Source organism: Rhizomucor pusillus (assembly GCF_041956525.1).
Source record: "Rhizomucor pusillus strain CBS 183.67 unplaced genomic scaffold VTP01scaffold_12, whole genome shotgun sequence".
In the NCBI taxonomy this organism is placed as follows: Eukaryota; Fungi; Mucoromycota; class Mucoromycetes; order Mucorales; family Lichtheimiaceae; genus Rhizomucor; species Rhizomucor pusillus.
This window is the reverse complement of record NW_027192154.1, coordinates 666,789-683,337: the sequence shown is the minus strand read 5'-3', so window position 1 is coordinate 683,337 and position 16,549 is coordinate 666,789. Positions and strand designations below refer to the sequence as shown.

General features: G+C 44.3%; 9 protein-coding genes across 9 annotated transcripts; 6 read left to right on the top strand and 3 right to left on the bottom strand.

Moving 5' to 3' along the window:
- Positions 1–75: 75 nt before the first annotated feature.
- On the bottom strand, positions 76–654 carry VTP01DRAFT_2254 (uncharacterized protein; the record flags this gene model as incomplete). Its single annotated transcript, XM_069380695.1, has 4 exons — positions 76–127; positions 196–322; positions 413–482; positions 556–654. 4 exons carry the CDS (start codon positions 652–654, stop codon positions 76–78), a joined length of 348 nt encoding a protein of 115 aa, XP_069237757.1.
- A 445-nt stretch (positions 655–1,099) lies between these two features.
- VTP01DRAFT_2253 (uncharacterized protein) lies at positions 1,100–2,779 on the bottom strand (the record flags this gene model as incomplete). Its single annotated transcript, XM_069380694.1, has 4 exons — positions 1,100–1,276; positions 1,339–2,048; positions 2,117–2,353; positions 2,410–2,779. 4 exons carry the CDS (start codon positions 2,777–2,779, stop codon positions 1,100–1,102), a joined length of 1,494 nt encoding a protein of 497 aa, XP_069237756.1.
- A 2,288-nt stretch (positions 2,780–5,067) lies between these two features.
- On the top strand, positions 5,068–6,250 carry VTP01DRAFT_2252 (uncharacterized protein; the record flags this gene model as incomplete). The annotated part of the gene is made up of 6 exons (XM_069380693.1): positions 5,068–5,125; positions 5,195–5,394; positions 5,445–5,475; positions 5,561–5,568; positions 5,630–5,997; positions 6,070–6,250. 6 exons carry the CDS (start codon positions 5,068–5,070, stop codon positions 6,248–6,250), a joined length of 846 nt encoding a protein of 281 aa, XP_069237755.1.
- A 216-nt stretch (positions 6,251–6,466) lies between these two features.
- Positions 6,467–7,865, top strand: VTP01DRAFT_2251 (uncharacterized protein; the record flags this gene model as incomplete). Its single annotated transcript, XM_069380692.1, has 6 exons — positions 6,467–6,614; positions 6,680–6,809; positions 6,870–6,909; positions 6,959–7,183; positions 7,252–7,328; positions 7,382–7,865. The coding sequence occupies 6 exons, from the start codon at positions 6,467–6,469 to the stop codon at positions 7,863–7,865; spliced, it is 1,104 nt and encodes a 367-aa protein (XP_069237754.1).
- A 678-nt stretch (positions 7,866–8,543) lies between these two features.
- Positions 8,544–9,635, top strand: VTP01DRAFT_2250 (uncharacterized protein; the record flags this gene model as incomplete). Its single annotated transcript, XM_069380691.1, has 7 exons — positions 8,544–8,675; positions 8,742–8,936; positions 8,995–9,066; positions 9,132–9,186; positions 9,260–9,331; positions 9,394–9,507; positions 9,577–9,635. The coding sequence occupies 7 exons, from the start codon at positions 8,544–8,546 to the stop codon at positions 9,633–9,635; spliced, it is 699 nt and encodes a 232-aa protein (XP_069237753.1).
- Positions 9,636–9,941: 306 nt separating this feature from the next.
- On the top strand, positions 9,942–11,013 carry VTP01DRAFT_2249 (uncharacterized protein; the record flags this gene model as incomplete). The annotated part of the gene is made up of 6 exons (XM_069380689.1): positions 9,942–9,990; positions 10,050–10,216; positions 10,268–10,357; positions 10,421–10,621; positions 10,684–10,755; positions 10,822–11,013. The coding sequence occupies 6 exons, from the start codon at positions 9,942–9,944 to the stop codon at positions 11,011–11,013; spliced, it is 771 nt and encodes a 256-aa protein (XP_069237752.1).
- A 243-nt stretch (positions 11,014–11,256) lies between these two features.
- On the bottom strand, positions 11,257–11,817 carry VTP01DRAFT_2248 (uncharacterized protein; the record flags this gene model as incomplete). The annotated part of the gene is made up of 4 exons (XM_069380688.1): positions 11,257–11,364; positions 11,429–11,565; positions 11,630–11,710; positions 11,772–11,817. The coding sequence occupies 4 exons, from the start codon at positions 11,815–11,817 to the stop codon at positions 11,257–11,259; spliced, it is 372 nt and encodes a 123-aa protein (XP_069237751.1).
- A 731-nt stretch (positions 11,818–12,548) lies between these two features.
- On the top strand, positions 12,549–13,672 carry VTP01DRAFT_2247 (uncharacterized protein; the record flags this gene model as incomplete). Its single annotated transcript, XM_069380687.1, has 3 exons — positions 12,549–12,677; positions 12,741–12,917; positions 12,977–13,672. 3 exons carry the CDS (start codon positions 12,549–12,551, stop codon positions 13,670–13,672), a joined length of 1,002 nt encoding a protein of 333 aa, XP_069237750.1.
- A 488-nt stretch (positions 13,673–14,160) lies between these two features.
- On the top strand, positions 14,161–16,177 carry VTP01DRAFT_2246 (uncharacterized protein; the record flags this gene model as incomplete). Its single annotated transcript, XM_069380686.1, has 7 exons — positions 14,161–14,198; positions 14,259–14,421; positions 14,486–14,804; positions 14,884–14,903; positions 14,974–15,643; positions 15,707–15,960; positions 16,028–16,177. 7 exons carry the CDS (start codon positions 14,161–14,163, stop codon positions 16,175–16,177), a joined length of 1,614 nt encoding a protein of 537 aa, XP_069237749.1.
- Between the last annotated feature and the right edge of the window lie 372 nt (positions 16,178–16,549).

Here is a 16,549-nt window from a genome sequence, read left to right as displayed (position 1 = left end):
TGTAGTTGTTTATTGCTATGAATGTTCGAGCGTAGCAAACAAAGTGGATGACTTTTATAAATCGCAAGCCTATTTTTACACTTGGCCAGCAGCAACCTTCTGCTTGTATTCTTCTGTCTGACGGTACCTGGATGGGGAGCGTAAATGTTAGTCCGCTGGCTGATATACCATCTGAGAATTTTCAAAGATACTTGCATCATGATACGACCAACTTGCATTAAGCCGGTGCCTGCAACGAAGAGGTTGACAGTGAACAAGGTCCAGTTTTTAGGGATGATAACCATCGAGTAGCGAGTCCAGATAAGACCAGTGGCAGTCAATGCTAATTTTTTTGGCGTGCGGCATATTAGTTTGTTAAACAAGTTCCTCGCGAAGAACAAGTATGACTTGCTCAAGCCCAAGCAATACTTACAGAGGTTCTGGCTCAAGCTCAACTTATCAGCTGGTCGCTGCAGATCACCAATACCGGCAATGACAAGCGCCTAGAAAAGATTATGCCACAGCAATGTCAGAGCATTGTTAAGCAGACGCAGCGAGCAATAATATGCAGCGTACCCATTTCATAGCCGGGGCCCAAAAGTGGATAGTCTTTGGACCAGCAGGCGAGTTTATGAATCGACTAATGGCAGATTGCGATGCAGCCGAAGTTGCCATGGCGGTAAAAGTTGGAAAACTCTTGATGTTGACCCGAAGTCCATCTCCATCGCCTCTGTCGGCAAATTCAAATCCCGTAGCTTGATTGAGTTCGGCTTCCCACACCTACAAAGCACACTAACTCAATGACAACGCTTTCTAAGTAACCCAAGACATGAATGAAGGGCAAAAAGAATGTCACATAAAAACTTGATGTACATTACGTAGCATATATTATTGGCCGATGACATGAATTACTGACCACATCGAAATCGTATATCGTATCATCAATTTGATGAGCCAAATCATTCAACAACTTGATATTACAAGCATCACACAATACAGAACATTATCTACCCAGCTAAATGCGAGGTGGTCTTGCATAACAAAACGAGCCATATTTTTGTGTATTTCTATTGCAGCATACATTATATTGTAGAGTCGAATCCGGATGCTTATGTGCTTTCTAATGATGTGCTGCGACCATCTTTTGCTTTCTAAGATCACCAAGCTCCTTTTCACATTCTTCTTGAACATGTTTAGCGCGCTCGGAATCAAATTGACCTGTTTGTTCAAACTGTCGGGCGTAAAATACACATTGCTCAATGCGGAAGTTTTTGTATAATTTGACTTGCATCTTTTTCTAAAGGACAGCATCGTCAGTTCTCTTTTCTATCCGGTCAAGCAATTACATAGCAGGCTTACTTCTTCGAATGTCAATTGATTTTCAGGCTCCTGGCCTGTCCGCACAATAAAATCATCTGGCAACACCCAGAGATCGGACCCGGCGAGATAAGTGGAATATAAACAAGCAGCTGGTTCATCTGCAAAACGCTCCTCACACCAAGGATGACCTTCTTTGGTGGTCATGTACACTGGGCTGTAGTGGTAGTCGTACTTTGGCAACTGGTACGGCTCCGTAGCCTCTCGCCATAGATCCACGGCGGTTGGGCCCTTGTTCAAATTCCAGTGGAAGTCGGCAAGACCCATCCGCTGTTGGTCGACCCAATCTTTGGCCTCTTGTTTGCTCGTTGGCCACGTATCTTCCATTTTTCTACGTGGGAATGCCAAAGTTGGGACGATAAGCACATCACCTTGGTTCAGATAGTGTGCATATTTCGAAGCAGCAGCTGAAAAGTCGGTCATCCACAATGCTGTGACAGGCATGTATGCAATCACATTCGTTCGACTGAACAGACGCGCCAAATTGCGGCCATCTTGGTAGCCTCCATGGATGGTGTCACCGTGGGCATCTTGGCGGTTCGGTCGTACAACGATATGCAGATCGACGTGCTGACTTAGCATGGTCTGGGTCTCGTAATCACGTCGTAGTCGAGAAAGGTGCTGCACGATTGTACCGGATCCCAAACCTCCACCGGTGTAAGCTGGTATCAACAATGTTGCCGAGATTGGACCTAACATAAAGGCGATGCAGTGAGCATCGTTGTACATACTATTTCGTTCTGCTCTTTTCCATATTTACCTTTATACACCTCAGCCAAACGTGCCAGATGCGGCCATTCATCCATTGTTAGCACAGTCACCAATGTTACTCGGTCAGGGGTGGGAGTAATAGCGGCGGTGAACCATTGTGGGCGGATATGATCAGTTTGTATGAGGGATTTTGAAAACATCTTTGAGAGTCGCAAACGATAGGTAAGGTCATTGAGAGGTGAGAGTTCTAGAGACGTGGTAGTGGTGACCTTGTCAATATCATGAACTGCAACAAAACGTATCAGTCTCGTACATTGTCTCTATCAGTGGTTGATATCTTACTGGTTACACTGGCGGCGACAGGGGAAGAGTCGGTGGAGAAAGATGTCAAGAGATGGACGGTTGAGAATGCGATGCTGAGAATGAGGTAGGCCCAAGCAAGGAACCGTACAATGCGAAGTCTAAATAGTCGTTTGAGCCATTGGGTGGCACTGGAATGAGATGAGGAGGGTGACCAGGATAAGCGGGTATGTGAGGATTTTTCGGTATTTGAGGACGAATTGATCCGCGCCCCTGTAGGCGGGCATGCAGTGGTCAGGGACGTCTTGCGCTGATGGAACCCGCCAGCAGGTCTTGTCGATACTGAGCTCACGCTGCTCGAGGATAACTTATCCTTCTCTGCAGTCTCGGTGGGCGCAACGGGCGGAGTCATTAAGGAAAGGAGAAGAAGGTGGAACCATATCTTTGCAGTGTTGGAAGGACGATTTAACCACGCCCAATGAACCACCGCCAAATTTATTGGCTCACGTTCATGAATGTTCCCAAAATGAACTGCTCTTCCCAACATGAACCATGCTTTACCAATGTCACCCGAACAACCAAATTGACTATCTTCTGCGAAAACGAACCATACCTTTAATGAGTGGGAGGATCCTGCAAAACTCAATGAAAGCCCAAGCAAACTGAGAAAACGTCAATTCATCAATGGAACGATCCTGGGATAATCTGCATGACGAAAAGTTCTTCCCTGCCCCCGAAGAAGAATGGCAAGACATAAGTTAACCGATGAGCACACCGTGCTCTTTTTCAACAAGTCAAAAGAGGAACCGATACTCATTGCTCAGGATGTGCCTGACAAGCTGTGTGCGTCTTTTGGAGGATTCGAGCATGATGCAGAAATATGCATACATTGTACATCAGCGACAAGACGGAGCTTGGTTGTCTCGAGATCGATAGCGGTGACGATCAAACAAAAGAATGACAAGATAGCCATATGAGGACCCAGCGAGGTAGAAACAAGAACCTGGATTTTAGATATAGTATCCTTTCAAACATCGATTCATGCGAGCTGTGCTTGCGAAGCGAGGCAGATGCAAAATCGCCAAAGAATGGAGGTTTATGTACTAAACCAAATATTCCGTTACGCCAGGAACATGAAAACTCGAGGTGCCAAATCAACTGGTTTCGCAAGCTTGTCAGGATATAAAGCATGAAGAAATCAGGAAATGCAAAACCAAGCTCTCGGCTCTCACGCACTGCGACAGCTACCGCAATAGTTATAGAAACATATAAATATCCATAGTTTGAATATGAATAAAGGAGAATTGATTTTGAAGACAAATACTGTCAATTCCTCGTCAATTCCATCATATTAAGTCTCCCGAGTTGTCATCGCCATTCAACCAAACTTGCAGGTCTAACTTGTAGAAGACATAAACATCTTGTAAGCAAGCAGAACCAGAGAGATGCTAGAATAAATGAGCTACAGGTATCCGTGCGAGAGACATCTTGGCAAGACGACACCACTGAAGCCATCTGGTACATAATGGCAGAAATGGTTTATACTTGCCCAGAAGATCAGGGAAAGAAGCTTGCGGGAACAAACAGTTCAAAATTTGGGTGGTTGATGTAGGAAAAAGCTACATTAGAATCGCGTACACGCTCGGGGAAGTTGATTACTTTCTGCCTTGCAGTATCAATAAAAAATCAGCAAGCCGACATTATTTCGTGAAAGGTTAAGAGCGTTGAAAAATGCCAAGTCCCTCAGACTGTAAGTTCTCGTTAGCAAAAATTCCTGCTCAACTTGCACTTCTTCGACCATCCACTCTGCGCCAATAAAGTCGTTATTAGAGTACCGCAATTTGGGGGCACAAGACTGTTGCGCACCGTTCACTCATAGTATTCACAATCTCATACACTCGTAACATATGAGGAGCGATTCGTACCTTTTTTTTTTTTTAAGAAAAAACTTTTTCTCGTTGCTCAACCAAGCCCTTTCAGATATGGAATATCCTAAACAGGAAATAATTTTTCAGTTAAATCAATCACTACATCGCTGTTCTAGTTAATACCTAGAGGTGAAGACAGTCATGCACGATGCAGCTCAATTGTCTTTGCTAGAGGATCAACTGAAGTTACATATCATCAGTTATCGAATGCATAGGTAACGCGGTACATCCAATACTTCGTGGCGGTTAACGGTAACTTAATATTTAAATTTTATATCATAGAGTTTGGTTGCTGTGTATATTGGATAGAACCACTATGTTGTATAAATACCTGTGTAATCCATGGTAAATTGCTCAGCATTTAATTGCCAAGTCGTTCCAAGCTCTGATCGAACTCGGCATGTCGGCTGCCGACGGCATCTACGTGGCTTTTCAGCGTATCACGTACAGCCATCCAACCGATTCCCGCAATGTCCAATGATTGATATGGATGAGACCAACGAATCATCTCCAAGTGCTCAAAGCGAAATTCTCGATGATTTAGTGTCAAACAAGACTATAAATCCTTATCGACAATTTGATCGCACTCCTGTAAGTGTAGATCTCCGCCTCTTGGCGGAAGAGAGTGGTGGCCAACCCCTTCTGCTACAGACAACACTCCGCGCAATATCCAAAAACGTCGATAACTCCTCTCCTTCTCCTCAGCATACAAGACAGCACACGCAACTACACTTTTGCACTACTATTACACTGCATTTTAACACGTTCACTCATGCTCATCAAGGAATACAGAGTCATCAATAACTGCACTGAAGCAGAGTACCAAGTCGGTAAGTGGTTCATTGTACCGATGCAAGCCAGGAGAAACGCCATCTGATGGACAAGACGAATCTTTCCAGGGCAACTGTACGCAACCGCCATGGCTTCCAAGGAGCAGACCGGCGGAGGTGAAGGCGTTGAAGTTCTGAAAAACGAACCTTACGAGAAAGAGAACGGCGAGAAGGGCCAATACACGTACAAGATCTTTCGCCTTGCATCCCGTGTTCCTAGCTTCGTACGAGCTCTTGCCCCTGCCGGTGCGCTCGATCTTTACGAGGAGGTAGGATGACGAAATGCAACTGTGGATCCCAGGCTAACGTTACGCTACAGGCTTGGAACGCCTATCCTTACTGCAAAACAGGTAATTGCATACAGCAGGAAAACTTAAAATTTGACATGCCTGCTTTACTGACGCATTTCACAAATCGAAAATTTTATTATATAAGTACTGAAGGTATGTAAAAATATCACTCCTTTATCTCCAAGTATATTGTAGACTAATTACTTCGTAATAGAATGGTTATATGAAGGATAACTTTTCAATCGTTTATGAGACGTTGCACGTTGACGGATCTCGCGGCGAAATTGATAATGCGCTTAAAATCTCTGACGCCGATCTGAAGAAACGTGAGGTCATCGTGATCGATATAGCCAATGATAAAATTGATCCCAAGGAGTACAAGCCCCAAGAAGATCCCAAACTTGTGCACTCTGTAAAGACTGGCCGTGGACCTCTGACGGAAAAGGATTGGACAAAGAAGTGCGAGCCCGTCATGACTTGCTACAAACTCGTGTACATTGAGTTTAAATGGTTTGGTTTGCAGAGCAAAGTCGAATCATTTTTGGCCAAGACTATCCATAATTTATTCATCAAATTCCACAGGTATGAAATGGTTAGCACCCTTATTTCTTTGGATCTCACGACTAACTATGCATTTCTTCCACTGCAACGCAGACAACTGTTTTGCTGGATGGATCAATGGTACGGCATGACAATTGAAGATATCCGAGAACTCGAAGAACAGATCAAAAAGGATTTGGATGAGAGAAGAAACCAGGGACCACCTGTCGCATCTTCTATGTCTGATTCCGCCAGCATTGCTGCTAGCAGCGTTCACACTGCAGATGGAAAATAGGTCTAAACTGTTCTATGATTTTCGTCACTTGCATTTAACACGATACACATGAATGATTTTGAATCTTTCTATTTCAGTGTCTTGTGAGTGAGGATTGCATTCGATGTTGTAAGCGGAAGAGGATCGGCAGCACGTTTTCCAGGTTCGGACGTGACTGATAGATTGGCCCGAATTTGTTGTCTGCGCTCTTGTGCCGTTTGTTTCCAGAACACATACATGAAACCAGCACAACTTTATGTTTGGAGCCCTGCTCTCAATGCTCCCTCGATCGATCCAAAATGCATCGTAGTTGAATCATACCTTCGGTTAATGAAAAAGGATTACACGGTTGTGTACGCCAACGATCCAAGTTGCAGTCCTACAGGTTAGGTTCGCGCGATGCATAAATATATGGTAACAGCTAGTAATCGACTTGAACCTACACTTCAGGAGAGCTTCCTCTATACAACGATGGAACTACTTGGGTGGCAGGCACAGAGAGAATTCTTGCACACCTTGTTAAGCACGGACTGAACGCAAACGAAGAACTGACAGCTACGCAAAGAGCGGATTGTTTAGCGTACGTCTAATCAATTTTGTATCTCCAGAATACCATATGTATTAATTCGTGTGGCTGCAGATATTCGGCACTTGTGCAGGACAAGTTATATGATTGCATGGTGTGTATGGCACGATAGCATCTCGATTTCGATACTAAACGACGTTCAGCTTTTTACATGGTATGCAGACACGACGAACTTTGTGAAAAACATTCGACCAGCATATGCGAAGATCCTTTCTTTCCCGTCAACATATTTGGTACCGATGCGGTTAAAGAGTGATGCTAAAGCACGACTGGCAAAATACAATGTTGAGATTAAAGACGACGACAAGGGATTGCCGCAGAATGAAGTTGAAGAAATGAAAGAACTCCAGCGGACAGGATGGCATTATGTAAGCTGCTTTGTTAGCTCCAGCATGTCGATCCCGAAAAAAAGATCTAACCGTTTCGATTTTGCAAGATGTACCGATTAGCTAGAGAAACGTATGGTATCCTGGACAGTCAGCTTGGCAATAAGCCATACATGTTCGGTGAAAAGTATGTATATAGCTGATCACCTGAAAAATACTTAACACTTATCCGATGTATAGGCCAACAACGCTGGACTGTATAGTATTTGGACATCTTGCATTACATTTATATCCAGACTTGGCTCACGGTCGCCTGCAACATATCTTGAGACACGAGTATCCACGACTAGCAACGTACTGCGACAGATTAAAAGCGGAATGGTTTTCTACTGAGCACCAAGAGTCAGAGCCCTCCGAGGAAGTACCGTCTCTGTGGCGCACATTTTACAGCAATCCGACCGCCTTTTTCCGCAACATCAAGGACGATATTATATCATACATGGGCAATGAAAAGCCGGTCAAGAAGTCCGAAGCAGAGCTCGATTTTCAAAAGAAGAGAATATGGTCCATTGCCGGTGGACTCACTTTCTTTCTTGCATATGTCATTTACAACGGTATAGTGAGCGTCGAATTTGGCGATGAATTTGACGATGAGGATTTAGAAGAATATGGAGAGGAATATGCAGCAGAATATGACGATGAAGACGATTTGGACGAGGAATAAAAATTGCTGCTTTAGATGAAACTGAAGATGATTTGGATGGATAATCCTCTATCTGAAGAAACGTTTATGCCGCTGAGATGCTGGTCTAACGAAAACTACACTTCACTATGGTTATTATATCTCTTCATGAGATCTTTACTACGACCAGAACTGTTCCTGCAGTCATTGCAACGATTTTCAACAGGCACTTTATTCAGTTTGCTCTTCGCGCTTGGCTCGCTAAGAGCTCTTCGCCACTTGGCTTATCTCCATTAATTCCACTATGAGTAATGCTTCGCTCAGCACTGCTGTGTACTCTTTGCCGAGATCCAAGGCATAAGATGCTCTAAATACGCCAGTTGATTGGCTCTTCTTTTATTCTTTAAAAATCCTCTTCCTCCAGACGTCCATTCCATCTCTGTAACTACTGAATGACTTATAATACGAGCAATGATTTACATAGAGTCCTCGCGTAGTAAAGATCCCAGGTTCGCGAAGTAGACATGTTAAACTCGACCCGTTCATGCAGTCATGCACAGAAATGGGTAGATGCAGGCAGAATTGTTCTGCCGGATCCAAAGCAGGCTTGTTAACTCCGATATGGATGTCAGTCGACTTGCCCTACTTACGGAAAGAGTGTATTATTCTACGGATTTCTCTTTCAACACTTTCTTCTTTTTTCATATCTTGACCTGCATAATGTTTAAAACACCAAAAATGGTTGACGACTTTTATGACTCCATTAACGTGTGCATTCGTTGGCAACACAACCCTGATCTAGTCTTTGCAGTTTCTCCAAGCTCAGACACAATAGACAGTGTGAAGTCTAAAGTATGTGCGATAATTCCAAATGACGAGTACTGGGGAATGAACGAAGCTTTCTCTCCTCTTGTTTAGATTCGGCAGTCGGTGCCGTCAGTAACGGAGAACAAGAACATTCGACTCATTTACCAGGGACGAGTTTTGGACAATGACAAGACTCTGTCAGCATACGGCGTGGGAAGGCTGCTTGAAGGACAGGATACCGCTCCCACAGTATACATTCACTGCGCACTTTCTGATTATGTATCTTCAAATAATTCCAATGAATATGCAAGTAGAGTGATACATGCTATTGTCTTGTCGCAATCTCATTAATATGCCGCTTTAGGTTAAACCAACGCGTTTAACGCCGTTCCGAGGATTTGATCGGTTACGAGAAGCCGGGTTTAACGAGGAAGAGGTACATAAATTCCAAGTGTTGAAAAAAAAGCTATAATACCTTGAAGTTGACACTTATAAATGTAGATCCGAGATATCCGTATGCATTTCCATCAGTCGAGGATGAATTCGTATGACGGCGGTAAGAACGCACATACTGCTTTCTAGTTCGTATTATCAACATGTCTAAATTGTCGATTTTTCACCTTTTATAGAAACAACAGAGCAAACATTAGCGATTGAAGAGCAATGGATGGAAAGCTCAGGTGATATGTTGCCTGAAGGAGGTACGGACGAACTGCCATAAGAAAAACCGTTTCCTTTTGAGCGTGCTAAACGCAGACAACAGTTATTCAGGGCACTTACCAGGAAATGGTATGCGGGCTGCTGCTAGGATTCTTTCTGGGAATTCTCTGCATATTCTGGTTCCGAGAATCAGTGTTCACTCGAAGACATCAGATGGGTAAGAATCGTATAAATGCAGATTGCTGACAACAATGCATGATCTGACACCCGCTTTTATCTACTTTAGGAATCGTGGCTGGAGTGCTTATCAATATATCATTCAGTGTAATGCACGTCTACCAATAACCAGGTCAAGGCTGGTCTCTGCTCATGATACCTTTCGCGATCATCCTTCGGTTACCTATGTCAATTCTAATCTCAAAATTTTTTTCTTTTTCAGTCGCCTTTTGTACCTAAAGTATTCTACTTCCCTTGTCAGACAATCTTGATAAAGTTTTTGTAAATACCTGTTGATTCTAGTATAAACGCAATGCATCGTTACACATTTCGTGGCTAGCCCCTACAGCGCCACGTGTGAGAAAAAAGTATAAAAATTGCCAGCAGAATTTGCATCCCTGGTTTTTTAACAACAACAACAATCTTGGTAACCTGATGGCTGTGCTTCGTAAACTACAAGATACGAACTTGGACGAATTGATTGGTAAGCGAGGCTACAGATCGAATCTACTTTGTATATTTACCATCGTTAAATATTGGTAGTCCGCGCATCAGATCCTGCAAACTCCAAGGATGCCGCAAGTTGCTTTGAAAAAATCTACCGCTACATATTTGCAGGCCGTGGAAATTCCAAAGAAACGATGCGGGCGTTCAAGCATCATCTCGCGCAGAATAATGGCAAAGACCAAGTACTCACGAAAACTCTAAACGTAAGGTAGCCATGATAAATAGCAAATCAAGTACTGACTTGAGCATCGCAGATTATAGATAAACTTCTCGATACTCATCGCTCACAATTTATCTTCGCCATTGCAAACAAGGAATTCACAGATACTTTGTTGCAGATCGTGGTACATAACAAAGCGACTCTTTGACAGCAGTAATGTTCATGTTTTAACGTTCATTACACACAGGAGGATGCAGAAACGAGCCAAGATCTCAAGTATCACATCAAACTTTACTTTGTCAAATGGGCTGAGAGTGCAAGGAAAGGCTCATATCCAAATATGCTGACAATTTGGGAGGAGACTTGCCAGCAGCTCAAGGATCAAGGTGAAGAGTTACCGCAACTGAATAATTCTCCGCTACCTTTTGTATTTCGGGAGCTCGTTATTGTAAGCTAGCAGTAGTTAACATACATTATTGCTGCGCATATACTTAAAGCGTTCTATATCAGGATCCGCCAGACTGGACAGATTCCGATTATTGCGAACGATGCCGTGAGCCCTTTACTGTTGTAAATCGTAAAGTTGGTATTTTGATCTATATCATCTTGATAGACATACTCACTAACTGGATACATTTTCATGATTAGCATCACTGTCGATGTTGCGGAGGCATATTTTGCCAGCTATGCTCTAGTGAAAAGATTCCGTTACATCATCTGGATTACTCAGAATCTGTTCGTATATGCAAAGGCTGCCACCGAAATGTCACGCTTGCAAGGATCGGGAAAGACGCGGACAAATTCTGGTTCATGAGACCAAAAAACGATATCCAAACTTAGGGTCATATCTCCATCTTCGCTTGTTCATGTCAGGATGCCTCTTGAATAAATCAAACGAAGGGTTTCCTGTTTTATCTGGACAGATCTCTTCATTCTATGTACAAAACGCTGTTCCATGGAACTTCCTATTTTTTCTCGCCTTGGAGCGTGACAACAACCCGTCTAGATCCTCCGTCGTAACGATGCTCGCAGAGATAGATGCTGTAGATGGTATGGTGATGTATTAGATTTTATATTTAGTGCTTAATGAAGTATGTATACTTGCCCTTGCCAGGTGCCAGTGTTCAATCTGCCGTTTGTGATAGGGATATTCAGGGAGGTACCAATGATACCCGATTTCAAATGTCCAGGCTGTCATTTTAACAAGGCGTCAGTTGGATGTAAACATTATTTACGATGATGCTTTATCCCGTACCATATCATCAGGTCCCTCCATAGTGTGGATGTAAGGAAAGGTCTCTGGCACGATTCTATCGAGACCCATGTCCATGTCGCGACGGACATCAGGATCCGCATTTTCGTTCAGCATAAGCGAGGCCGAGGTATGCTGCACTGGATACCCAAAATTGACAAGCTTTAATATATAGAAAACTGATTAAAAGTATATTTAACTTACAAAAGATATTGGCCATGCCGATCTTGTAGTTTTTGATCTCGGGAACCTGATTAACAATCTCATTATGAACCAAATGGCAACCTATTTCGGCAAACACTCAACGCCCTGATGTTATGCTTACACTAGGCAAGTTTTCACACACCTTTGCCACGCGGATTCAAACGGATCTGCTTCTGGTACCAAGACATGATGTGGAGTGAGGGGTCGGTCGGGGAAACAGCAGGACAACGCTGAAAACCTGTGTGTGCGCCGTTTACATCATAGTTCCGAAACTTCACCAGTTTTGTATTGTCCGGCCTTGTAGCCAATAGATAGATGTATGGCTGAAAGCGGATAACCAAGCGTGTAGTACAAGAGGACGTAATGTAAAAAGTAAAATGTGTCGCTCTATCTCTGAGATAGGATTATGAAGCACGTCATTCCCTGAAAAAATGCAAGAGGATGCAGCATGTATAAAAATCTTGTCAGTGTTTGATCGAAAGTAGTCCTAGACTCGTACAGAGGAGGAGGGCGATGGGAAAACTATACAGGCCTGTAGAGTACTTGGCAACCGGAATACGACAATGAGAATACGTTGCAGCGTCGAGTACAGATTATTTAGATTAAATAGAGACGATGGAACGGCTTAAGGAAGTATCAATTAGCAAACCGAAGAATGTATACAAAATCTTAAATTACACACAAAGACAATGAGTGGCACAGTGTATTCAAATCATTCGAGCAAAGCATGGATAAGAGACATTTCTTTACGTTGGTTGAACCAAAGCTCATGATGGTTACTGCGGTGAACACGTTTGTCAAGTGCTAAAGTGGAAACAGCGGCCTTTCTTGGCACCATCTCGCCTTCTCCAAACTCTATCTCAATAACTTGACTGCAAAAGGTCTCCTCCTCCTCCCATACCTTGTTGCTTAATCGGCCATGCCACGGCTGCCATTCATTTTCCTGCTCCATCTCCTTGTGGCTGGTATCGTGTATGCAGGCGAAGGAACGTACCCCTTAGCCCGCATCATCGGTCCTCAGATCATCGACAACTCCACCAACATTCCGGTAAGTTTCGAGCGATCTCGCTCCAAAGCAAAGCAAAGCAAACTCTAAACCAAATGAAAGTAGACTGGTTTCTATACGTTCAAGCATGTGGAAACCGGGAAATATCTCCAATTTATCGATTTTGACAATCAAGTTGTGCCCACAGACGGTGCGAACTCGACCGTGTTCAATGGCACCCTGTGGACTGTAAAATACCACGGCGACAAGAACTATTCCATTCATCATCTCAACCACGCCAAAGTAAGTAAGCCAATCCTGACAAGCTTGCAATCTTGTTAATTTGAGCACAATTGCTGCAGTACGATAAATGCATATCTACTCGATGGGACCATTTGCGTGGCCTCGACGACGCAGCTGTAATGTGGCAGTGCGAAGTAGACAACATCACACTAGTCGATTTGGACTTTGACATATATCCTGGCTTCAACGGTGTCTACAACGCCTCAGCTCCTCGACCTATCGAGAAACGTGGTGGTCATTTACAGCCACGATATGTAAACAACTACGAGGCCATCCGTCCTGATAAACAGCAATGGCTGTTTATGCGTGCTGATCCTTCTACGATGCCCAAATGGAGTAACGTGGAGTTCGATCCAGATACTGGAAAGAATAAGATCGCAGGTGACGTTATTCAGCCGGATCGCGAGAAAAACCAAAACTCGGGTTCCAATTTCTTTTATCTTGTATCGGCAGCACACCTGTGGAATATGATACCGCGATGCATTTACCCAACCGCAAGCTATGAGTTCACCTTTACTGCAAATAACACTGGTGTCACGATATTGGATCACTGCGTATTTGGAAATAGATCCCAGCTGTGGGAAGTGACGCTTTGGAAACCAGAGGATTTCCCGTTGGGTTTTGCACCCGACCCTCGTTTCAACCAGACAGATACTTCATTCTTGCTGTGGAATGCTGACAAGTCACCCATGTCCACGATCCTTTGGTGGGCATGTCTTGGCGTTCTTGCCCTGATACTATGGGTTTTCCATTAATTTAATTTCATTTCTCATCAACGTCAACACCCACCTTACTACTATATCATGTCTATTTCTGTAATCATAATAAAAATAACGCACGCGTCTCTTACAAGATTTGTTAGTTTTACCCACATGAAATCCGATATATTTTGGTACTTTGCATCTTGTGGGGAAGGTGTTCCGGAAATCATGCGCATCCCCACAACCATTTGAACCTCCGTGTGTCATAGTGACAGACGAGAGAGAAGAACGACCTGAAGAAGGCTCATTCAATTCCATAGATACAAAGGTAGCTGTGAGGTAAACAAGGAGGGTAAGGATACCTTGTCAATACTATTTAGGAGTTGGCGTGGGACAAATTCTGTTCGCCTGGTTTGACTGATCATTTTCCATACTAATTCAAGTTTTCGCACGGTCCTGCAAGCAAGCACCTCCGATTCGTTTTAGTCGAGACTTTCCCTCCTCTCCCTTTTCTCTCTCCACTCTTCCACACTTTTGCCACAATGTTGTCGACACTGCTGCGATCTCCCTCCTCAATCAGGTATTGCTTGCAGAGGTAGTATAGTTCCTTCAAGGCTTACTCACTCTACCTACCGCACAGGAACGCTCAAGCTCCCTTGGCACGACGAGCTTTCACAACACACAAGCCCTTGCTCCAGCAGGCAGCAGCTGCGCAGAGCGTCAATGCTCCCACCGTCAAGAACTACATCAATGGCGAGTTTACCGAATCCCAAGCTACCAAATGGATTGAACTTCGTAACCCGGTAATATGTCATTTTCAATCATCCCCGGCTAAAAGAACATCAGGGCTGACATAATAAGGTTTAGGCCACGCAAGAACTCTTGGGCATGGTGCCGGAAACCACCCAGGAAGAACTGAGAGAAGCTACCAAATCTGCCGTCTCTGCTGCAAAGGAATGGCGCAAGACGACCGTCTTGGCCCGTCAGAGAATCATGATGGATTTGCAGTACTTGATCCGCCAGAACCAGGAGCGCATTGCTGAAAATATTGTCCAAGAACAGGGCAAGACATTCGCTGATGCCAAGGGTGATGTTTTCCGTGGCCTTCAAGTCGTCGAGCAGGCGTGCGCCTTGACGTCTCACTTGATGGGCGAGAAGCTGACAGTCGCCAAAGATATGGAGACATGTAAGTGGAGGCATTGCAATTACTCAACAGGATTATCTCCATATGGATATCTGATGTTGAATTTGTCGTATCTTTAAAGACATGTACCGGGAACCTTTGGTAAATCACACATATGTGTATATGTTGCATCTATGGGCATAATTGGCTAATGTTTCGCGCGCGTATCTAGGGTGTTACTGCCGGTATCTGCCCGTTCAACTTCCCAGCCATGATCCCATTGTGGATGTTCCCTCTGTCTATCGCTGCAGGCAACTCCATTATTATGAAGCCATCCGAGCGTGATCCTGGCGCCATGATGATGCTTGCAGAGCTCGCTGCAGAAGCTGGCGTCCCAAAGGGCGTTCTAAACGTCGTACACGGTTCCGTTGACTGTGTCAACTATATCTGCGATGAACCCGCCATCAAAGCTATCTCCTTTGTAGGCTCCGATCGCGCCGGTCAGCATATTTACACCCGTGGAAGCGCTAACGGCAAGCGTGTTCAAGCCAACTTGGGAGCCAAGAACCACGCCGTGCTCTTGCCCGACGCCAACAAGCAAGCTGCCCTCAATGCCATCGCCGGCGCTGCTTTCGGTGCTGCTGGTCAGCGCTGCATGGCTCTGAGCACCCTTATCTTGGTCGGCGAGACCAAGGAATGGCTTCCAGAACTCGCTGAGCGCGCCAGACAGCTCAAAGTTGGTTACGGCATGGACCCTGACACTGATCTTGGTCCTTTGATCACTCCTCAAGCCAAGGAACGCGCTGAACGCTTGATCCAGAGCGGTGTTGACGAAGGTGCCACTGCCTTGTTGGATGGCCGAGGCATCGTTGTCAAGGGCTATGAGAAGGGCAACTTTGTTGGTAAGCTGTGTGCTCAATAAGGTTTCACCAAAGTATAACCTAGCTAACATATGAGAAATCAAGGTCCCACCATCCTCACCGATGTTAAGCCTCATATGGAATGTTACCGCGAAGAAATCTTCGCACCTGTTCTCGTCTGCTTGCATGTTGATACCTTGGATGAAGCCATTGAGCTTATCAACGCTAACCCTTATGGCAACGGCACTGCTGTCTTTACTAACTCTGGTCCCAACGCTCGCAAGTTCGAACATGAAATTGATGTCGGCCAAGTCGGTATCAACGTTCCTATTCCAGTCCCCGTTCCACCCTTCTCCTTCGTAAGTAGATTAGTGCTGCACTTGTATACCGAGTATTTTGTTTTACTGATTATCATGTTTTGTATAGACTGGTAGCCGTGGATCCATTCTCGGTGACATGAACTTCTACGGCAAGAGCGGTCTCCACTTTTACACTAAGCCCAAGACCGTTACTTCCTTGTGGAAAGAAACCGATGCCGACCACACCCGTTCCAGCGTTTCTATGCCCACTCACTAAGTAGACATCTAAAAAGGGAAAAGATTCGTGGATGTAAGCATTGGATATCAATAGCATTTTATACATATACACGGACATATGATGTATTCGTTACGTACCTGGGAGATAAAAAACTTGAGTGCACATGCTTTAAGCATTTTTTTCGGCCGTGACTAGATATTGGTGGTGCGTTGATTGTAAGACAGATGGACTATTAGTAGAAAAGGGCAGCAGTGTTGACAGTTCATGGAGTTTTAGTGCGGCTGTTCTTTGCAACCCTTACCACCCTATGTTGGAAAACTCTGAGATCTAGGAGTATTAAATGCAAATGAACGTTGACAACCCAATATTCTTGTTTGTTATTGTACTTTTACCGATCTTTACAGTATTTTT